Source organism: Chiloscyllium plagiosum, unplaced genomic scaffold (assembly GCF_037043375.1).
Source record: "Chiloscyllium plagiosum isolate Xiang-an unplaced genomic scaffold, Cpla_swu_hap1 HiC_scaffold_37, whole genome shotgun sequence".
Lineage (NCBI taxonomy): Eukaryota > Metazoa > Chordata > Chondrichthyes > Orectolobiformes > Hemiscylliidae > Chiloscyllium > Chiloscyllium plagiosum.
The window spans coordinates 20189998-20214146 of record NW_028270175.1 but is presented as its reverse complement, the minus strand read 5'-3'; the positions used below and the strand labels follow the sequence as shown (position 1 = coordinate 20214146).

Genomic DNA, 24149 nt, shown 5'->3' with positions numbered 1-24149 from the left:
GGGGGGGGGGCGGGGGGGGGGTGGTGGTTGCAGGGAGACAGTGAAGAATGAGATCAATATGTGACTGATACAGTTGGGAAAATAAGCAAGTCAAACAACAGGGCAGGCAGGAACAAACCAAAGAGCAAGATAGGACTGATAAATTAAACTGCATTTATTTCAATGCAAGAGGCCTAACAGAGAAGGCAGATGAACTCAGGACATGGTTAGGAACGTGGGATACCATAACAATTACAGAAACATGACTTAAGGATGTACAGGACTGGCAGCTTAATGTTCCAGGATACAAATGCATCAGGAAGGACAGAAAGGGAGGTAAGAGAGGAGGGGTAATGGTGTTTTTGATAAGGGATAGCATTACAGCTGTACTGAGGGAGGATATTCCCAGAAATACATCCAGGGAAGTTATTTGGATGGAACCGAGAAATAAGAAAGGGATGATCACCTCATTGGGATTGTATTATTGAACCCCTAATAGTCAGAGGGAAATTGAGAAACAGATTTGTTAGGAGATCTCAATTATCTGTAAGAATAATAGGGTGGTTATGATAGGGGATTTTTAACTTCCCAAACATAGACTGGGACTGCCATAGTTTTAAGGATTTAGATGGAGAGGAATTTGTTAAGTGTGTACAAGAAAATGTTCTAATTCAGTGTGTGGATGTACCTATTAGAGAAGGTGCAAAACTTGACCTACTCTTGGGAAATAAGGCAGAGCAGGTGACTGAGGTGTCAGTGGGGGAGCACTTTGGGGCCAGTGACCATAATTCTATTACTTTTAAAATAGTGATAGAAAAGGATAGACCAGATCTAAACGTTGAAGTTCTAAATTGAAGGAAGGCCAATTTTGATGGTATTAGGCAAGAACATTTAAAAACTGACTGGGGACAGATGTTCGCAGGTAAAGGGATGGCTGGAAAATGGGAAGTCTTCAGAAATGAGATAACAAGAATCCAGAGAAAGTATATTCCTGTTAGGATGAAAGGAAAGGCTGGCAGTGTAGGGAATGCTGGATGACTAAAGAAATTGAGGGTTTGGTTAAGAAAAAGAAGGAAGCATATGTCAGGTATAGACAGGAGAGATCGAGTGAATCCTTAGAAGAGTATAAAGGCAGTAGGAGTGTACTTAAGAGGGAAATCAGGAGGGCAAAACAGGGACATGAGATAGATTTGGCAAATAGAGTTAAGGAGAATCCAAAGGGTTTTAACAAATACATTAAGGACAAAAGGGTAACTAGGGTAACCAAATGCCTTCTTCACTATCCTATCTACCTGCGACTCCACTTTCAAGGAGCTATGAACCTGCACTCCAAGGTCTCTTTGTTCAGCAACACTCCCTAGGACATTACCATTAAGCGTATAAGTCCTGCTAAGATTTGCTTTCCCAAAATGCAGCACCTCGTATTTATCTGAATTAAATTCCATCTGCCAATTCTCAGCCCATTAGCCCATCTGGTCCAGATCCTGTTGTAATCTGAGGTAACCCTCTTCGCTGTCCACTACACCTCCAATTTTAGATCTCATGGAATACAGAGAGAACTAGCCATTTGGATAAAGAACTGGCTCAAAGGTAGAAGACAGAGGGTGGTGGTGAAGGGTTGTTTTTCACATTGGAGGCTTGTAACCAGTGGAGTGCCACAAAGATCGGTGCTGGGTCCACTACTTTTCGTATTTATATAAATGATTTGGATGTGAGCATAAAAGGTATAGTTAGTAAGTATGCAGATGAGACCAAAATTGGAGGTGTAGTGGACAACGAAGAACATTACCTCAGATTACAGGTCAGATGGGCCAATGGTCTGAGGAGTGGCAGATGGAGTTTAATTTAGATAAATGTGAGGTGCTGCATTTTGGGAAAGCAAATTTGAGCAGGGCTTATACACTTAATGGTAAAGTCCTGGGGAGTGTTGCTTACAAAGAGACCTTGGAGTGCAGGTTCATAGCTCCTTGAAAGTAGAGTATAAGGAAGATAGGATAGTGAAGAATGCGTTTGGTATGCTTTCCTTTATTGATCAGAGTATTGAGTAAAGGAGTTGGGAGGTCATGTTGCAGCTGTACAGGACATTGGTTAGGCCACTGTTGGAATATTGTGTGCAGTTCTGGTCTCCTTCCTATCGGAAGGCTGTTGTGAAACTTGAAAGGGTTCAGAAAAGATTTACAAGGATGTTGCCAGGGTTGAAGGATTTGAGCTATTGGAAGAGGTTGAATAGGCTGGGGCTGTTTTCCCTGGAGCGTTGAAAGCTGAGGGATGACCTTGTAGAGGTTTATAAAATCACGAGGAGCATGGATAGGATAAATAGACAAGGTATTTTCCCTGGGTTGGGGGAGTACAGAACTAGAGGGCATAAGTTTAGAGTGAGAGGGGAAAGATATAAAAGAGACCTAAGGACAACTTTTTCATGCAGAAGGTGGTACATGTATGCCAGAGGAAGTGGTGGAGACTAGTAGAATTACAACATGTAAAAAGCATCTGGATGGGTATATGAGTAGGAAGGGTTTGGAGGGATATGGGCTGGGTGCTGGCAGGTAGGACTAGATTGGGATGAGATATCTGGTCAGCATAGACGGATTGGACCGTAGGGTCTGTTTCCGTGCTACACATTTCTATGACTCTATGATTCTATGAGATGTGACACCTGCGCCCAAACCTCCCCCTCACCTCCATCCAAGGCCCCTAAGGATCCTTCCACATCCGGCAGAGATTTTCATGCATCTCCACACATGTCGTCTACTGTGTCCGTTGCTCCCAATGTGGTCTCCTCTACACTAGGGGGACAGGATGTCAACTTGCGAAACGTTTTCAGAGAACATCTCTAGGGTACATGCATTAAACAACCCCATCGCCTTGTGGCTGAAGACTTCAACTCCCCTTTCCACTCTGCCTAGGACATGCAAATCCTGGGCTTCCTCCACCGCCAAATCCAAGCCACCCGACGCCTGGAGGAAGAATGCCTCATCTTCCGCCTTGGGACTCTCCAACCACACGGGATCAATGTTGATTTCACCAATTTCCTCATCTCCCTTCCCCCCACCTCATCCCACATCCAACCTCCAACTCGGAACTGCCCTCTTGAACTGTTCTACCTATCCACCTTCTTTCCCACCTATCCTCTCTAACCTATCACCATCACCCCCACCTTCACCTACGTATCGCCTTCCCAGCTACCTTCCCCCCAACCCCACCCCTCTCCCATTTATCTCTCAGTGACCTTGGGCCTCCCCCACACTCCTGATGAAGAACTTATGCTTGAAACGTTGACTCTCCTGCCATTCTTACATTAGCATGATTGCATCAGTTGAAGGTCAATGTGATACTGTTGACTATTACTCTCAATTGCATCAACATTATTGATACATCATTGTGATTAACAGTAAGTTTACTACAAAGAGGATTTTGGGCAACACCTGTCTGTATTGTTTGAATACAGAGTACACTGCTTCTCTTTTGATTATCCCTCCAATGAATATCATCTCATGTGTGCGCAGGATGCATTAGATGCTACTTAGCATGGAATTGAACCTTGTCTGCTTTGGTTTTGTGCTGCATTACATGGTGTATTAATCTTCTGAGCCTTTGTTATCATCCTTACAAAACATTATGATCCAGTCCTGAAACTGAAATGAAGCTGGCAGATGGAAATTTCACATAGGTTCAGTAAGGAGCATTCACCTGTCTTGAGGCAACAACTTGCATTTATATAATACCTTTATAAAGTAGGAAGACATCTCAGGGAAGTTCATAGGAACATGGATTATCAATCAATGACACTGAGACATGCGAGGGTGATGGTGGAGGATTGTTTTTGTGACTGTAAGCCTGTGACCAGCAGAGTTCCAGAGAGAGTGGTGCTGGGACCTTTGAAGTGAATGTAGAAAGTATAATTAGTAAGTTTGCAGATGACATTGATGGTGTTGTTAATATTGAGGAGCATGATCTTAGGCTACAGTCTGTTATTATAAATTGGGCAGAGCAATGGCAGATGAAATTTAATCCTGTGATTAAGTTAGTATTCCTGTGAATAAATGTGAGATGATGCATTTTGAGAGATCGAGTAAGGGAAGAATACACAACGATTGGTAGGCCCTAGGCAGTACTGAGGAACAAAGGTACATATGTACAAGTCCTTAGATCCTGAAGGTATTAGTGCAGATAGACAAGGTGGTGAAGAAGGCATACGGGATGCTTGCCTTCATTAGCTGGGGCATAGAATATTGGAGCCAGGAAGTTTTGTTTCAACTTTATAAAACATCAGTTAGGCCATAGATGATGCACTGTGCAGTTCTGGTTGCCGCACTATCGGAAAAATGTGACTGCACTGGAGAGGGTGCAGAGGAGATTAACCAGGATGTTGCCTGGGATGGAAAGTCAGTTATGAGGAGAAACTAGATAGACTGGGTTTGTTTTCCCTGGATCTGAGGAGGCTTGGGGGAATCTGATTGAGATGTATAACATTATGAGAGGCATAGACAGGATAGATTGTGAGAATCTTTTCCCCACGGCAGACGTGCCTAAGACCGACGCAAGTTTAAGATGAGAAGTAAACAGTTTAGAGGTAATCTGAGGAAAGATTCTTTTACCCGAAGGGTGATAGAAATATGGACCTTGCTGAGATGGTGGTGGAGGGGCAGGTACTCTCACAACTTTTAAGAAGCAGCTGGACAAGCACTTAAAATGCCAAGACATAGTAGGCTATGGGCTGAGTGCAGGTAAATTGGATTCATGTGTTTGGTGTTAGCATAGGCATGGTGGACCAAAGGGCTTATTTCTATGCTGTATGACTCTGTTATGGACAAATGATCAAAGGTTTGGTCAAAAAAGTTTTTCAGGAACATCCTAAAGGTGGAGAGAGAAGTCAAGAGGTGATGATTTAAAAAAGAAATTCTAGAATTTAGGACCTAGACTGTTAATGGCATAGGCATGAATTGTGGAGAGAAAGTGATGGGGAAAAATGTTTTCTGCTGTTGTGCTTTTTGGGGAGGATTGGAAATTTGTAGATTCTGTACTCTCTGTCCTTGGTACTTCCCGCTGTGTCTAGTTAGCATCCTTCAGTAACAAAATAAATTGGAAATAAGTAATGGCATCAGTTAGTGTGACAATGAAACTGTTGCATTGTTGTGTAAAACAGTTGGTTCACTAATATCATATAGAGAATAAACAATGCTGTCGTTACCTGATCTGTCTTCTATATGATTCCAGTCCCATTTTAATTTGATTCATTCTGAAATAGCCTACCAAGCTATTCAGGTCACGAGTGATTCAAGTATTTGACCCACCACCTTTTAAGGGCAGTTAAAAGTGGATAATAAATGTCAGTCTAATGGAATCTTGATAAAAGATTTTTTTTAAAAATGGGGAGAGCATGGATTGCAGTTTGAGTCTGATCCTCTATAAAAGGGATTATAATTGGTTGAGTACTATCTTATATTTCTGTCTCTCATGTTCTGCTCTCAGGACTGGTTCTTTCTGAGCCTTTGCTACCACTGTGGAATGCCTGTTGGTATCTTCACTGAGTTGTCCTTACGCATGTGTAAATTGAAACAGTGAGCCAAGTTTAAGCTGCAGTGACAAACCTGGTGAGCCACAAGCTAGTCACAGGTAGAGAGAGGAAAGAGCCATTTGTGCTGTCTCTGCCATGTTGCTAACCATGCCTTCCCTTTGTAAGACCAATTCTCCACCTTTTCATCATGTTATATGTCATCATTGCTTTCCAGGTAAGCATCCCTCTTCCAATATTTGGATGGTTTTACTCCAGTGGCATCTTGGGCACATTCAAGCAACTCTGTGAGTGAAAAGGTTCTTCCGTGGACAATAAGCAGGAGCAGGAATCCTGGCTAATTCTTAATCCCCATTGAACTATGACATAGGGGTCAAATTGTTATCTTTCCTCATTTGACTCTTGCATTTCTAAATCAGGTGTTGGGACAAGGTATTCACACTTTCCCAATCCATCCTGTACTTTATTACTTCACTTGAGAGAACTGTAGTAGTCATGATAAGCCTTGTGAATGAAGGAACAGATGCAGTTATGTAAACAAATATTTTATTTTGTTGTAAACAGTGCAAATGAGTACTTAATAATAATTAATTTATAACAAACATAATGTAATTAAGGTAAGAAAAAGGTTCAATATTAAATAGATTCAACTTCATCTCAATTAACATAATTTAAACACATTTTCTGCACCAATGATCCTAAAACTGAAATGTATCTTATCCTAAATAGACAACTGATGTACTTTCCCTCTAGAATTCTACAGATTTGATTGTAAAAGATTAATGTGGAAATTGAATAGATTTTAATGATATTACTGTAAACCCAAGGGTTCAAATCACACCTGTATTTATGCTGTCAGTTTTCTACTCTCCTGAAGGCACTGCCTATTAACATATCATTAGGTATGTTAAGCTCTGGTATCTAAAGGGTCTTTTATTTCAAAATGTATTAAAGCTAAGTCGATTCCTTTTCTCTTCATGTCCTTTATTTCTTGAGCAACTGGATGAGGCCACCATGTTTCCAACTGACCAATGTCTGCTTTCTGTTATCAGTTAGATAGATCACAGCACAGCCTGTCCTTGCTCACAGAGATAAGATCCTTGAATCAAGAACTGGTAGGGGTTTACCTTGCCTGGATAGTATCCTGGTTGTCATGATGTGATTAAGTAATACATTGGGGTGTGCCCTTGCCCATCTTTGAGCCATAAATGAACTGGATTCCTGGGCTCTGAAAGTCTTAGATAAATCCTTTGGTTTTATGCTGGATGCCAAAATATACCTACTGCGCTTGTGATATTCTCTTACAGTCTGTTTAGAAGGCACTCCATTCATCCTGGTGCCTATTGCTGAAGGTGTAGCATACACTAGAATTTTACAGTAACTATACAATCACTATTTGCCATTCTTATTACATACAGAAATTACAGAGGTTTCAAGTAGTTTCTCGTGAGTACACTTCCATCTGTGTAACTATATAAATGCTTTACAAAATCTAACAGGCTATTCCATAGAATTTAAAACCATTGTAACTTTCAAAAAGGTGACTTTGTATTAACCATGTTAAATAATCACTGAGTTTTCTGGAACTATATAACCCTGATATATATTAGAAAATACTAAATTAAACCATGCCTCTGAGTATTAGAATCTTCCATATTTCGTAAGTGATATTCTCTGAACAAACAGAAGTGTTTTTGAACAATTTGATGTGTGTCCACATTTTACAGATGTTTAAATTCCCTGTCATGAAAACATGTTCAAAGACCGGATGTGCCAATTGTCAGTGTTCACCTGATGACGGCATAACCATTTCAGGGCGTTTAGCTCGTATCTGACAAGGAGGAAACAGATAATCAAATGACTAATATCAAGAATAATCCAATTTAAGTTCAAATCAATGTCTGAGATAAAACTTATTCCTCAGCTAACAACATTAAACTGCTGTTTATCTGCTCATTAGCACTTTGGAGATATTCTTCAATTTACCTCAGCTTCTGTGTCTACCTCATCTAAGTTTGGTCTCCAAACACCAGACCCCAACTCATCTTCAAACATTTGGTGTTCATCCAAGCTGTATTTTCCTCTTCTCTTTCCCAGAGGCTTCCCATCATTTTGTGTCAGGGTCTCTGCAGTCAAATCTGGAGGATGTTGGGGTGGAGGAAAAGTTTAGACAAAAATGATATTAACACAACTTGCACAAAAGGCAAGCTAAGTCCAGTGAATGGGACTCTTGTTTCTGAAAATAGCTGCCTTCTGTTATAATGGTGGAGCTAAACTATACTCAGATGACAACTGCTGGCACCATTTTATGTAATGGCCGTCCTCCTAACAATATAAATAATTTGCTCATTTTCCAGCTTTTTTTCAGAAACTTTTATGCCATTTTTGATTGAAAAGAATTCACACTTGTTATTGCTTCTTTAAAATATTTTTTGGTTGCACAATAAACATTTGCTTTTTGCTTAAAATACTTATTCTAATCAAACTTTTCTTCTGCCTTCACACTTTCTCACTCTTATTAGTCAAACTATAACACTGTTTTATTGATTCTCTTAATGCATATCTGTAATTCCAAAGGTTTCATCCATAGCCTTTTCCTGTAATTTCAAACTATCTTGCCAAATCTTATTGACTAAAGTGATTTAAGTCTTCTTTTAACTTCTCCGCTGAGAATTTCTCCTTAAATATAAACATTTTCACCCTTTCTCTGAGAACGTAACTCATTTTAGCTGTCCAATGCCAACTGCTATATTCCAGAGTTATGGTTCAAATTTTACCTGTGTAGCTCTGGTACGACTCTATATGGTCTACTCAATGTTTTTCAATATCTTCTGCTATTTCTAGCTGTTTCAAGCTTTTTCAGGAAGGTTCAGTATTGTTTTTGACGTTGCTGCACTCACCAAAGCAGACAGACTCCATATACCCTTCAGCTGCTGATTGTTTAAAGATACACTTGCAGTTCTCTGTTTGGAAGTTTTACTTCTTTCTGCTTGGTTGGCTATACCTTTTGTAGAACTGAACATTTCTTCGGGCTATACTCTTCGTGCAATGGTGTGGATAAACTGAATTTTCAGATGAAGACCTCTGGTACCATTTTATACATTGATAATCTACCTCAACTGTCTGAAATACATTGGTTAGTTTCATTGCCATTAATCGTTCTTCTTGGTATTAGTCTAAGCTACTGGTATGTATGGGGACAGTTGCCTACGCAAAGTGTTCATCAGAAAATAGGCTCCGTCTTGATAAACAACAATAGTTTCGAACATAGAACATTACAGCGCAATACAGGCCCTTCGGCACTTAATGTTGCGCCGATCTGTGGAACCAATCTGAAGCCCATATATCCAACACCAATCCATTTTCATCCATATGTTTATCCAATGACTAATTAAATGTCCTTAAAGTTAGTGAGTCTACTACTGTTGCAATGCGTTCCACGCCCTTACTACTCTGAGTAAAGAATCTACCTCTATCCTATATCTATCATCCTTCAATTTAAAGCTATGTCCCCTCATGCTAGCCATCACCATCTGAGGAAAAAGGCTCTCACTGCCCACCCTATCTAACCCTCTGATTATCTTATACGCTTCAATTAAGTCACCTGTCAACATTCTTCACACTAACAAAAGCAGCCTCAAATCCCTCAGCCTTTCCTCATTAAACCTTCCCTCCATACCAGACAACCTCCCTGTAAACCTCCTCTGAATCCTTTCCTAAGCCTCCACATCCTTCCTATAATGCGGTGACCAGAACTGTACACAATACTCCAACTGCAGCCACACCAGAGCTTTATACAGCTGCAGCATGACCTCATGGCTCCAAAACTCAATCCTTTACAATTAGGGCTAACACACCGTGTATGCCTTCTTAACAACCCTATCTATCTAGGTGGCAACCTTCAGGATCTATGTACTTGGACACCGGGTTCTCCATGCTCATCTACCAAGAATCTTACCATTAGCCCAGTATTCTGCATTCCTGTTACTCCTTTCAAAGGGAATCACCTCCCACTTTTCGACATTAAACTCCAATTGCCACCTTTTAGCCCAGCTCTGCAGCTTATCTATGTCCCTTTGTAGCCTGCAATATCCTACAGCACTATCCACAACTCCACCGACCTCAGTATCATCTGCAAATTTACTAACCTATCCTTCTACGCCCTCATAGAGTCATAGAGATGTACAACATGGAAACAGACCCTTCGGCCAACCTGTCCATGCTGATCAGATATCCCAACCTAATCTAGTCCCACCTGCCAGCACCCGGCTCATATCCCTCCAAACCCTTCCTATTTATATACCCATCCAAATGCCTCTTAAATGTTGCAATTGTACCAGCATCCACACACGTACCACCCTCTGCCTGAAAAAGTGGCCCCTTTGGTCTCTTTTATATCTTTCCCCTCTCACCCTAAACCTATGCCATCTAGTTCTGGACTCCCCGACCCCAGGGAAAAGACTTTGTCTATTTATCCTATCCATGCTCCTCATAATTTTGTAAACCTCTATAAGGTCACCCCTCAGCCTTCGACACTCCAGGGAAAACAGCCCCAGCCTGTTCAGCCTCTCCATATAGTTCAAATCCTCCAATCCTGGCAACATCCTTGTAAATCTTTTCTGAACCCTTTCAAATTTCACAACATCTTTCTGATAGAAGGAGACCAGAATTGCACGCAATATTCCAACAGTGGCCTAACCAATGTCCTGTACAGCCGTAACATGACCTCCCAACTCCTTTACTCAATACTCTGACCAATAAAGGAAAGCATACCAAATGCCTTCTTCACTATCCTAGCTACCTGCGACTCCACTTTCAAGGAGCTACGAACCTGCACTCCAAGGTCTCTTTGTTCAGCAACACTCCCTAGGACCTTACCATTAAGTGTATAAGTCCTGCTGAGATATAAAAATGACAAACAGAAGTGGCCCCAAAATAGATACTTGCGGTAAACCACTAGTAACTAAACTCCAGAATGAACATTTTCCGTCAACCACCACCCTCTGTCTTTCAGCTCACCAATATCTGGTCCAAACTGCTAAATCACCCTCAATCCCATACCTCTAGATTTACTGCAATAACCTACAGTGGGGATCCTTATCAAATCCTCACTGAAATCCATATATACCACATCAACTGTTTTACCTTCATTCACCTGTTTGGTCACCATCCCAAAAAACTCAATAAGATTTGTGAGGCACAACCTACTCTTCAGAAAACCATGTTGACTATCCCTAATCAACTTATTCCTCTCAAAATGATTATAAATCCTATCTCTTATAACTTTATCCAAAATTTTACCCACAACTGAAGTAAGGCTCACTGGTCTATAATTACCAGGGTTGTCTCTACTCCTCTTCTTGAACAAGGGAACAACATTTGCTATCCTCCAGTCTTCTGGCACTATTCCTGTCGACAATGATGATATAAAGATCAAAGCCAAAGAATCTGCAATCTCCTCCATGGCTTCCCAGAGAATCCTAGGATAAATCCCATCTGGCCCTGGAGACTTACCTATTTTCACACTTTGCAGAATTCCTAGCACCTCCTTCTTGCGAACGTTAATCCCGTCCAGTCTAGTAGTCTATGTCTCAGTATTCTCAACAACATTGTATATTCCCAGTGTGAACACTGACAAAAAATATTCGCACTTCCCCGAATCCTTGGACTCCATGCACAACTTTCCACTACTATCCTTGATTGGCACTAATCTTTCAATAGTCATTCTTTTATTCCTGATATACCTATAGTTTATTACATTGTACTAACATCACAATACATTATGTTTAGGATACATGATTGTCTCTTGTATTACAACTTAACTGTGATAATCATGACCAACTGTTCTGCATGCCATCACAAAGTCTATAAAATCACCAAAATGACCAATTTTCCTAACTGACTGCTATTCAGAACAGAAACAGTTCAAACCAAGTTTCCTCCAATCACAATAAAATAGCTCTACTTATTCTAACACCCAACTTTAACAAAAACGGTGAATATGAAGGATTTCTATTCTACTACTTTACTTAAACTATACCCCTTCAAAAACCCCAAGTACATACTCACTCAATCATGATTAAGTTCATACTGTACATGGCAACAGAATAAAAACATGGTAATAAAATTCTGAAGATCAAAAGTATAGACTACAAGTTGTAAAGTTATTTACTTGTGCCCCTTTTAATTATTGTATTGATGACAGTAGATAAAATATGCACTGGCTTATGGTGTAATAAGTTGAGTCCCTTCCTAAACTCTATTAGTATAACTGAGAGGGTAACCCACTGAAGTCCAACTTCCTCTTGGTTGAAAACAGCACCTGTAACATAGAGGATCCAGGTGGACTTCCATGCTTTGAGGCTTCATCCACCAATTGGGACTCCAGCCTTTGGCTAACGTTTGGGGACAATCTAAAGTTGCTAAACCTGCTGCCATTGGCTTAATGTAGTGTGTATCCATAAGCTGTAAATAACCTTTAAACTGTTCCAGGTAGGAATTTCTCATTCATGTACTAGAGCTACAATTAATTATATCAACAGAACATACATGGAGCTAGATTGATATTTTTAATCAAGCTATTCTGATATGTTATGACAGAGGAGCATTTTGAACCCAGGCCTTCCAGCTCAGATGTAGGGCCATTACTACTGCACCACATAAGCCCTACATATGATGGTTTTGCTAATTGTCTAGACTCACTACTGCCTTTGTACTGATTTGATCAAGCACAGCCATTCCTATGAATTGAAAAGCCTCATTGCACATACTGTTCTCTGAAACATCACCTAAGTGGGTAAAGTAACAGAGTACAAAGAACAATTACAATGCTGTAGAAAAGAGAGGGCAATGAATTGGCAGATAATAAAGCACATTTATATATAAATTTGCACACAATCAAATCATCAGGGGAAACAATCAGGTAAAGCATTAAACTAGTTCCCACTGTTAAATTGAGGCACATACCTGTTTGTGGAAATCTGAAATATTCTTCATCTATTGAATACCACTTGAGTGAGTGTCGACGGTCAGAGCCCCTGAGGAAAAGAACAGCTCCTTCAATTAGTTTTTAATTCATTCTCAGAATGTCGGTGTTGTTGACAAAACTGGTCAACTGGCCTATCAAGTCTGTATTGCCAAAGCTAAATCTACATTATTCCCACTTCCAGCACTTGGCCCACTGTTTTGAATATTACAACATTTCAGGTGCTCATGCAAACATTATTTAAACGTTGTAAAATTACCCCCCCCCCCTCACCATAGTGCATTCCAGACCCCCACAATCCTCTGAGTGAAAAAAGCTTTACCTCAAAATCCCTTAAATCTCCTGCCTTTCACCTTAAAATTATTTCTGTTTGTTATTGACCGTTCAACTGAGAGGAACAGCTGTTTTCTATCCACCATGTCCATGCCCCTCATAATCTTATGCACCTCCTCTCTCAGGTCCCCTCTCAGCCTTCTCTTCTCCAAAGAAAACAACCCTAGCTTATCCAGTCTCTTTTCTTAGCTAAACTGCTCCATCCTAGGCAACATACTGGTGAATCTCCTCTGCAACCTCTCCAGCGCAATCACATCCTTCCTATTGTATGATGACCAGAATTGCACATAGGACTCCACCTGTAGCCAAACCAGAATCCTGTACAACTCACTTACAACCTCCCTACTTGTATAAACTATACCTTGACTTATAAAGTGTTGTGCCCCATATGCCTTCTTCGCAGCCCAGTTATCGTGCCTTGCCACCTTCAGGAATTCGTGGACCAACATCCCAAGGTTCCTCTGTTTCTCTCAGCTTCCTAAATTTCTGCCATTCAGTCGATTTATTTATTGGTAGAAAGTTAAGACTGCAGATGGTGGAGATCAGAGTCGAGAGTGTGGTGCTGGAAAAGCACAGCAGGTCAGGCAGCATCCGAGGAGCAGGAGAATCGATGTTTCCGGCATCAGCCCTTCATCAGGAATGAGGCTTGTGGGCCAGGGGGCTGTGGGATAAATGGGAGGGGGGGTGGGGCTGGGGGGGAAGGTAGCTGAGAATGCAATAGGTAAATGAAGGTGAGGGAGAAGGTGATAGGTTGAAAAGGAGGGTGGAGCGGATGGATGGGAAAGGTGATGGACAGGTCAGGAGGGCGGTCCCGAGTTGGAGATTTGGGACTGGGATAATGTGAGGCGAGGAGAAATGAGGAAATTTGAAATCCACATTGATCCCATATGGCCCAGGACCTGGGCCTTCTCCATCGCTAAACCTTTACCACCTGACACCTGGAGGAAGAACACCTCATATTCTGCCTTGGGACTCTCCAACCACATGGGATCAATGTGGATTTCAAGTTTCCTCATTCCCCTCCCCCCACATTATCCCAGTCCCAAGCCTCCAATTCGGCACTGCTCACTTGACCTGTCCATCACCTTTTCCATCTGTCTGCTCCACACTCCTCTCCAACCTATCACCTTCTCCCTCACCTTCATTTACCCATTGCATTCTCAGCTATCTTCCCCCTAGCCCCATTCCCCTCCCATTTATCTCTCAGCGTCCCCCCCCCGGCCCACAAGCCTCATTCCTAATGAAGGGCTTATGCCTGAAATGTCAATTCTCCTGGTCTTTGGATGCTGCCTGGCCTGCTGTGCTTTTCCAGCACCACACTGGCAAGGTTTTATTACCCATTCTTAGTTACACCTTAAAGATGGCAGTGAGCTGCTTTCTCCTTGAACTGCTATGATCCATGTTGTGAAGGTCTACGCTGTCACCTTGGAAATTGCAGGATTTTAACCCAGTGACAAATAAAAGGAACAACAATGCATTTTTAAGTCAGGCTGGTGGGTGACTTGGAGGGAATTTGCATGTGGTGGTTTCCTAATGTATCTGCTGCTCTTGCCCTTTGATATGCAGAGGTCAATAGTTTGGAAGGTGCGATTAAGGACCAGTGATGGAGGGAGTGAACATATGAAGTAGTGGATGGGCTGTCAATCAAGTGGGCTGCTGTTCCTGAGTGGTGTCAATGTTCTTGAGTGTAGTTGGAGCTGCACCCATCCAGGCAAATGGAGACTGTTCCATCAAATTCCCCAGGAATTCACAATAACTTCTAAGTGGTCTCCCAGTTAAAGTCCTGTTGGCTGGCACCCCACTCTTTGTCATTACAATCAGAACGGGCAATCATCAATCTTCACAAGCTCCAGTGGTCAAACATCACCCTATCAAGACTCAAACAACTAATCACCTTCACTGGCAATTTCATCCGCCATCCCAAGTGAAATGCATTGGGCAGTCTCCAACTGTATTTGATGGCACTTTATAGATATAACTTTATTCTGTGTCTAATTCATGCTGTGGGAGAATTGGTGCAATAGTGTGGGGTGCTTTTCTCTGCATCTCACCTGCCTTGGTGGAGTTTAATTTGAGCAGTGTAAAAGAGCTTTACTCTGTATCTAACCAGGGCCATACCTGTCCTGGGAGTGTTTGATAGGAAAATGTAGAAGGAGCTAGAATCCATGCATAATACATGTTATAATTGAATAGGGAGTATTTAACAGATACTTGAACTGAACCTTTTCCATTAGCCAACATTGCTATTCCTCCTCAAAATGAGCCTAAAATACAACACAGCCCTTTCCTGAAGAAGGACTTATGCCTGAAACGTCGATTCTCCTGCTTCTTGGATGCTGCCTGACCTGCTGTGCTTTTCCAGCAACACATTTTCAGCTCTAAAATACAACACAAACAAGCACAAGGTTAATACATACCGTGATCTTTTTCTCCGATAGCAAAATATAATAGTAATGATGATGACAAGGAGGAGGAGCAGACCAGCTGCCAACACACCAAACAGCACACCATAGAATCTTGAGTTCCTTGTGAATGTTTGACAGTGTTTCCCTGTATATTGGTAAAATGTATGCTGATAACACCTGAGAGAAGAATTCAGAATGAAAGTGAATGAAATCAGCTGTAGTTCTGTACAACAGACAGAAGATCATCCCAAACAGAAACCTGTGACCACTGACTGAGTGAATTAACAAACAGTAGAAGGGATCGAACTCCATCAATAGTTCAAATGATAAAGGTCTCATCTCACGTGCTACACAGACTAAGGAAATCTCCTTTGTGACATCCTATTTGGTGATTAGGATGTCTGAGTTAGCTTCATTGTTCAAGTTAGACATCAGAACATTCTTATCTCTAAGTCTAAAGGTCATAATTTCCATCGTTTGATGCCGCACTCATCTTGAACACATAATCCAGGCCAACACTTCCATTGTGAAAGAGTGTGGTTGTTGGAGGGACACTAGTAAAAGAGTGCTGCACTGCCAGAGAAGCAGTACTGAGGGAATGCTTCATTGTTGGAGGAACAGTGCAGAGAAATGGCTGAACTGTCAGAGGAGTAGGATTAATAGAGTGCTGCACTGTTGAAGGAGCAGTGCTGAAAAGTTGGCATGGTGGCTTAACAGTTAGCAATGCTGGCTCATGGTGCCAGGGACCCAGGTTTGATCCCACCTTCAGGTGGCTGTCTCTGTGGAGATGGAAACTTCTCCCCATGTAGACATGGGTTTCCTCTGGGTGCTTTGGTTTTCTCCCAAAGATGTGCAGGTTAGGTAGGTTGGCCATGCAAAATTGCCCATTGTGTCCAGGGACGTGCAAGCCAGGTGAATTAGTTAGGTGATTATAGATATATGGTAGGGGAGGGGGGGTGGGTCTGGGTGGGATGTCCTTCAGAGGGTCGGTGTGGATTTGATGGGTCAAATGACCTGCTTCCACACTGTAGGAATTCTATGATTCTAAGAGTGCTGTACTTAAAGAGGATTAGTACTCAGGGAGTGTTGCGTGTTTGGATGGTCTGTATTGACAAGCATTGAACTGTTTGAAATGACATTTACCGAACAAAAAGGTTAAACCAAAGTATTATTTGACTATTTTGAACCGATGTTTAGCACTGCTGTCAGAAACGAAGAGAAAACCTCCCAATAATCTGGCCAACAGTTATTCCTCAACCAGCATCACTAAATAGACTAATTGGTTATTTCTGTAAATTTCTGCTTGTGGGACATTGCTGGGCAGAGACTGGTTCCCAATGCTTCCCTCCATTACAAAAGGACCTACTGTACAAATGTATTTCAGTGACTGTGAAACATTTTGTGCTGAGAATGTGATTAGATTAGAGATTAGATTACTTACAGTGTGGAAACAGTCCTTCGGCCCAACAAGTTCACACCGACCCTCCGAAAAGCAACCCACCCAGACCCATTCCCCTACATTTACCCCTTCACCTAACACTACGGGCAATTTAGCATGGCCAATTCACCTAACCTGTACATCTTTGCACTGTGGGAGGAAACTGGAGCACCCGGAGGAAACCCACACAGACATGGGGAGAATGTACAAACTCTACACAGACAGTCACCCGAGGCGGGAATTGAACCCGGGTCGCTGGCGCTGTGAGGCAGCCGTGCTAACCACTGTGCCACCGTACTGCCAATAATAGGCGCCCACTAATATGAGAGGCAGTATATAAATGCAATCTCTTTCTTATTAGCCAAGATTCCAAGTTCTACTCATTGATTGGTGATACTTTTTCGAAAGTATGTTTGGCTGTAAAGTCTCAGAAAGAGCACTTGTGATCTCCTGATATGTAAAGCCCGGGTCTGAAACCACAGTTGGCTGCACAGACTCAAAAACAACAGCCACCAACTGTCTAGGTCCAGACATTAAGAATTAGCATTTTCACTATGTTCTGGAGAGTAGTTCGTGCCAGTGAAATTCTACCTCAAGGAGAGGCAGCACTAAGTCTATACTCACAGACAGGTAGAGCCATCAACTTGATTGAGACAGTGTCCATTATTGTTACAGACTGCAGGATTTCTTTTGCAGGGCCCCTCACAAATACAGTGGTTTCCACTGCCACAGTTCAATTTGTAACTTGCAAACTTTATATCACACGTCATGTTCAATTCTGTGACATCTAAAGAAGTTAATAAACATGAAAGATCAGAGTGTCAGGAATTTGGATACCTCACTAAAAGCACAGGCAACATATAATTTTCAATTTTGAAGCAATAGTCACTTCCTAAATCTACTGAGACTACGGCGCCATGGAGTGTAGCACCTTTAGCTTGCAAAGACTATGAAGAAAGCTGAGATAGATCAAAAGCAAGGTTTCCTCCTCTTCCATTCTCCTGACAATTTTGATCCAAATCATCCAATCTGGGTGAGAAACCCTGTTTCTGACACTGATCTGACAAAAATTACTTACGTTGTTCTAATGTTTTAGCCTGTCTTCTAATGGAGGATCCCATAAAACTTGCCAACTGCAGGAATTGTTTATTCTTATGAGGTAATCAGTTTCCCTCTTTTTAACCCCTCCTCCCCGTTTTGGATTGGTAAGTATTTTTATTTTCTTCGTAACATGCAGCTATCACATTTCAATTAAATCTTAGTTAACTACATCATAACAAAGGAACAAATTCCAAGGTTTTCATGAGTGAAAGAAAAAGGAATTTGAATTACCCACAATCTCAAAAACTGATTAAAAAAATTGACAGCAAACACACACAAATGCAAGTTATAAGTTTAATAAACAAGGGGAGAGGGTGTCAGATGCAAACAGGAAAATAAAAGCTAATATAACGTTCTTGATTTGTGAGAGTGAAACCTGAGTCCAGGCCTGCTTTGCTGTTATCTTATTTCCTCCTCAGTAGTGAAATAGCAACAGAACTCTTATTCATGGTGACTGGCTGATTTCCCAAGCTTTCAAAAAGCAGTTTCCTTTGAGATATAATAAGGCACTGGCAAAGTGATAGAGAGTTCCAAATTCATCTTCCCTTCTGTCTGCTTTGCTGCTTTAAAAAAACTACTGATACCAAGTCCATTTGTGTATTCTGGAGTGCCTTCATGGTTTCCCAAGCTGAAAATTCCACAGGCAACCTTTCATATCTCATGTGAATTAGCAATGCAAATATGAACTAAATAGGATGCAAACTTCCTGGTGGTGGCTCAGTTGTCTGGTTTCACTGTCTTGCAATGAAATGGTAATTTCATTGTAGATGGTTTGGTGTTTTCCATATAGATTCCCTGGATTTACCTCAGTCTGTGGACAGGTGATCACAGCAGGCATTTTAAGCCTGCATTTGATCTCTTTAAAAATTGCTTCAGATCATGAAGGTCTCAGAGATAAAATCAGATGGTAGAGTCATAAAGACAAACAACATAGAAACAGACCTTTCAGTCCAACCAGAGCATGTCAACCATAATCCCAAACTAGACTAGTCCCACCTGCCTGCGCTTGGCCCTTAACCCTCCAAACATTTCTTATTCTTGTACTTATCCAAATTCTTTTAAATGTTGCAATGTATCCGCATCCATCACTTTCTCTGGAAATCCATTCCACAACGTTGCCCCTTATGTCTTTTTAAATCTTTCTCCGCTCATCTTAAAAATGTGCCCCCTGGTCTTGAAATCCCAAACCCTAGGGAAACAACAACTGCCATTCACCTTATCTAAACACTTCACGATTTTATGAACCTCTTTAAGGTCACCTCTCAACTCCTGCATTCCAGTGAAAAACGTACCCGCCTATCCAGTCTCTCCATTCGCAAACCCTCCATTCCCGGTAACGCCCTGGTAAATCTTTTCTGATCAAGGTTGCATATCTATAGTCCATGTCGATGGTAATCCTAACACCTTGCAGAGAGAATCTTTTCAGTAACCTAGACCCTTCTGTGTGAGACTAGTTGCCACTTTCTGCTAGGAAAGGTGTTTAAATGTCTCACAACTTCTTAAAAGCTACAAAGAGAAAGGGTACAATGAGTGGGGTAAATGCATAAGGGGGTAAAGTTGGCAGACATGTGGTTTGGTAGATATTGAGGGGTAGGGTCTGGATTTTCTGGGGGAGAATGAAGTTTGAAGGGGAGTTAGGGAATTAAAGTGTTGATATGTGAGACCTGCTGAGTTCCTCCAGCAATTTCTGGTTCTTTTTCAGATCTTCAACATGAGCAGTTCTTTGTTTTATTAAGGTACTAGTGAGGTTGATTGCTGAAGCCTGCTTGGGGGTGGAGAGTGGGAGTTGGAGGATTGGAGCAGGCATCGTGGAAGGTCAGAGAGAAGCAGGAGCATTGAGAGGGTGTTAGGGGTGAGGTCAGTTTGGAAGGAATCAAAGTCAAGTCATATCAGGTCAGTGGGAGTTAGGGGACTGGGTTGCGGGTAATTGGGTAGTGAAGTTAGGTCAAATTGGATTGAGGGGGTAGTTAGAAGGCTGGCAGGGAAGATGGGTAATTGGGTGATGAGGTCAGGTCAAACCACATTAAAGGGGAGTTAGGGGACGAGGGGATAGTTGGAAGTTGAGGCTAGATTGAGAAGGAGTTGGGGAAGTGGTAAGGAATCAGGGGCTGGGGGAATTGGAGGGTAATGGGAGCCTCTGTTAGTGAGGTTGGATCAGGTCTGCTTCCTGTAGGGAAGGAGGATGTGAGTATTGAGGTTAAAGGTGGAGTCAGGTTGGTGGGGATAGGTGACAGTTGTGTAATTACTAAGAAATTAGACGTGATTTTAATTTCTCTTAACATCTCCTAAGTAACTATCCAGGATTTGTAAATCTATTCAAAGTTCTAGCTCAGAATTTTAGAAGGGTCCTGTTGAAGAAGGGAAGTTAGAACTTCAAACTTTCCAGGCAGTTCCCTCAGAGTGATTGCAACGTATAGATATCTTTGGAGCAGGTTTTTCTCCAATGATCTGGAGACCTGAATATCTGGGCCATTGTCTCTTGTTAGATATGGTTTTTCAGAACAGTACTTTGCCATTTTCCCCATTTAATCCTAGACAGTGACTATCGTCAAGAGTCTCCAGTGTGGAGGAATCCAGGAGCCAGTGGATATCTGTACTCCAGCATGAGTCGCCAGGAGTAAAGTGTAGTAAGAAAATGTTAAAGAAGTTGAGTGAATATTGCATATGGCATGTCTATCAGTGTAATACCTACTCGTGATCAGTGGAGGTGGAGCATAAACACGAGTGAGAGTCACGGTGGTATGCACAGATGCTGTAAGATTTTCCAGCAGATCCGTGTTGTTAACAATGTTCAGCACTCTTGTTGCAAGGCCATTGTTTAAATAATTGATTTCTGCCTGATTGGCACTGTAGTTATAGAGTCCGCTGCTATTTGTTACAATGCTTCCTGCTCTATGGAGAAAAATAATCAGGGTTAGGTTACACCTTCTTCACAATATGCACAAGATATAAAGCTTAAAATTACATCCCAAAGACAGTAATGTAAAGGAAGCCTGGAGGCAAGGGATTGCAGCCTTGAGAGAGTGTAGGCATGGAACAGCAGAGCAGTGGCAGTATGAAAGAATAATAGGACTGTTAACATTATACAATTGTTTAAAAAGTGAGAAAATGATAAACATTTAAGACCAGTCCATCTCATCTTAGTGGTGAGCAAATTATTGAAAACAAAATTGAAGGATTGGTTAAAAAAATGAATGCCCTTTGAATCCAAGGGAAAATTGGCAAGTTGGTCTAAAATTGGATCAGTGACAGGAATTGAAAAGGGTTATAGTCAGTGAATGTTTGTGCAACTCAAAGGCTGTTTCCTGTTGGGGTCACAGGGCTCAGCACTGGACCCCTTACTTTTAGAAGTTTGCAGGTGTAGAAGAAAGCAGTAGACCATAGGGAGAAAACTATGGCCTGATCAGATCAGTGGAAAAGTGACAAATGGAATTCAATCCAGAGGGAAGTGAGGTAATGCAGTTTAGAAGAGCAACAAACACAAGGGAATAAATAATGAATGATAGAAGGACAGAGGAACTTCAGAATGCATGTCCTGAATGTACCAGACAGGTAGATAAGATTGTTTGGAAGTCATATGGAACTTACTTTTCTTTATGAGCCGAGGCATTAACCATAACAGCAAGGAAAGAATGCTACACAGTAGAAAAACTAACCGGACCACACTTACAATATTGTGTACAGTTCTGATCATTGCATTACTGGAAGAACAAAGAACAAAGATAATTTTCAGCCCAGGAACAGGCTCTTTGGCCCTTCAAGCCTGAGCCGATCCAAATGTACTGTCTAAACCTGTCGGTCAATTCCTAAGCATCTGTATCCCTCTGCTCCCCACCTACTCATGCATCTGTCCAGACGCATCTTAAATGAATCTACCCTGCCTGCCTCGACCACCTCTGCTGGCAATGCGTTCCAGAAGTCCACCACCTCTGTGTGGAGTACTTACCGTGTGTATTCCCCTTAAACTTTCCAACTCTCACCTTGAAAGCATGACCTCTCGTTATTGAATCCTTCAGTCTGAGAAAAAGCTTGTCTCTATCCACCCTGTCTATACCCTTCATGATTTTGTAAAACTCAGTCAAGTCCTCCCTCAATCTCCTTTTTTCTAGTGAAAATAAACCTAACCTACTCAACCTCTCTTCATAGCTAGCACCTTCATATCAGGCAACATCCTCGTAAACCTTCTCTGCACCCTCTCCGAAGTGTCCACATCCTTTTGGTAATGTGGCGACCAGAACTGTACACAGTATTCTAAATGCAATCGAACCAATGTCTTGGAAGTATGTGATCATATTAGAGAGGTTCAGAGATTTACCAGGATGTATCATTTTATTCACATACGCGATGTTGGTATCGCTGACTGGGTCAGCCTTCATTGCCTTTCCTTAATTGGCCAGGAGAAGATGATGGTGAGCTACCATCCTGAACCACTGCAGTCCTTGAGGTGTAGCTACATCCACAGCATTATTGGGATGCTGCCATTTAAAAAGTTAGCTATGAGGAAAGTTTGGACAGTTTGTTTTCTTTAGGACAGAAGAGGCTGAGGTGACAATCATTTGGGTTGGATAAGATTATGAGGGTCCTAAATAGAGTGAATAGGAAGAATCTAATCCCCTTAGCAGACAGACTAATAATCACGAAGCACTGTTTTAAAGTAATTGGTAGAAGATCTTACATGTACCAGGAATAATATTTGCAATGAGCCCAATGCAACCTTTGTCAATGTATATATAAGGCAGCAACAGGGTCTGCAGGAAGTTTGGCTGATTTCCTCACTACACACTCCAAAGTGCTGAGGTCAGTTGTTTCATAAAATTGGAACCGAGGTTGAGATCAAATCATTTAACATGTACGTAATCCAATTTACAGCCTTTGGCATGTGAACTGAGCTACTCCCTTCCTAAACCAATTGAGACAGGATTGTAAATAAAAAATCTCTAAATCATGTCTTTGAGTTTGTGTAACAAAGTGTGAAACTAGCTTGTGAAATTTATTAAAGTTGGTAGATTTATTAGTTTATTCTTTGATGTTTTGTTAACCCTCAGGGTCCACCTAATTTAGGAACTCATTGGTTAAAAAGCTGGACAGAGTTTGCATTTCACAAGTGTTTTCCCAAAACATACCGGAATTCATTTATGATCACTTTGTCGAAATGTTTTGGTGAAGCTTTTCTGAACAGCGGAGACAGCTAAGGAAAAACAATAGCATTCATTAAACTAAAGGTATGAATATTTCACAATATTACCGACGCTAAGAAATGTAATTAATTGTGACTGAATTTTGAAACAAAGATATGTAAGATAGTGATATCCCAGGAGTGAGTTAAATAATGGAATCCAATCAAGCTGTTTGCCTGGTTTAAATATATAGAATTACAGACGCCTGGAAGCATGATTCAAAATAATTTCTTTCTCGAGGCCTCCTTTTGAAATTTTCTTGAGGGCTACCATTTGGTTTTGGGGGGGTTGCATTTTGGTTTTCAGGGGCTTTGTTTTCATTCTAATAAAATGCTTTATGAGGTGATGCAGTCATGTAGGAATAAAAGCTTCTGTATTTGTGTTGACATGTGGGATACTTGGACTTGCACAGGAGCAGAATCAGAAGAATTCAACAATATGCTTAATAATCATCACCACTCCGCAAAACCTAAGATCACAACTCATAAGGAAAGGATTGCATTTAAAATGCCACATTATTTAAACTGCATGAGATAAGTGTCATAAGTTAGCAACAATTTTGCTTTCTTAAGAACTATCTGACACAAACATATAGACGAAAAGCAATCACTATGAATAGACTTTCTAGATGTTGGCATATTGTCTACTTCAACTCCATTTTCCCATGTTATCCCCAAGCCCCTTGATGTCATTGATTGCTCTTGATAAATATACATGAAGTATTGGTGAATCCATGTGCAGCACATTTCTACTCACTAATGTTACTAGGTTATCAGTGAGATGCCTATATTCCACAGATGAGGTGTTCTCCAGTTTTACATCCCAGGTTCTGTTTATCCAAAGGATCAAATTGATTTCCCGCTGTGGTGAATCTGGACCTGGAGCCGGAGAAGGAAAAATAAGGCACAGAGTGCATTGCATTAATGTTACATACTACGCACAAATTGGAGCTTCATTAGTGAACAGGTCAGCTCTTTCAGTTTCTTTCTCAACTTCCTCTCATTTGCCACAGCCTTTAATTTGTGCTGGACTACTCCTTCAACAATGCTTACCTATTCTTCATTCGTGAGCACAAATAATGATATTTGACAATGAGCAATTTCACAAAGCTTTTCTATTCCTGACATTGACACTTGGCAATGTAAGCAGAGATCGTCAGACAGCAATTAAAAGCAAGACAGATCATTGACCTTACCCCTGCTCACTGTCGAAATAT

The 24149-nt window shown here is 41.3% G+C and overlaps 1 protein-coding gene across 4 annotated transcripts in view; it reads right to left on the bottom strand.

Moving 5' to 3' along the window:
* Nucleotides 1-6023: 6023 nt before the first annotated feature.
* The window catches only part of LOC122540105 (uncharacterized), a 110829-nt gene continuing 92703 nt past the window's right edge, over nt 6024-24149 (bottom strand). Inside the window, exons 3-10 of one of the 4 annotated variants that reach the window (XM_087980435.1) lie at nt 23690-23811; nt 22880-22944; nt 20449-20648; nt 17280-17442; nt 15230-15394; nt 12461-12531; nt 7481-7632; nt 6024-7325 (exon numbers count right to left, since the gene is read on the bottom strand). In XM_087980435.1, the coding sequence (XP_087836561.1) occupies nt 7275-7325; nt 7481-7632; nt 12461-12531; nt 15230-15394; nt 17280-17442; nt 20449-20648; nt 22880-22944; nt 23690-23811 (989 nt within the window). In that variant the 3' untranslated portion in view covers nt 6024-7274. Of the gene's footprint in view, nt 7326-7480; nt 7633-12460; nt 12532-15229; nt 15395-17279; nt 17443-20448; nt 20649-22879; nt 22945-23689; nt 23812-24149 lie in introns of those variants that run through there. The other 3 variants (XM_087980436.1, XM_087980437.1, XM_087980438.1) reach the window with 3 other exon arrangements.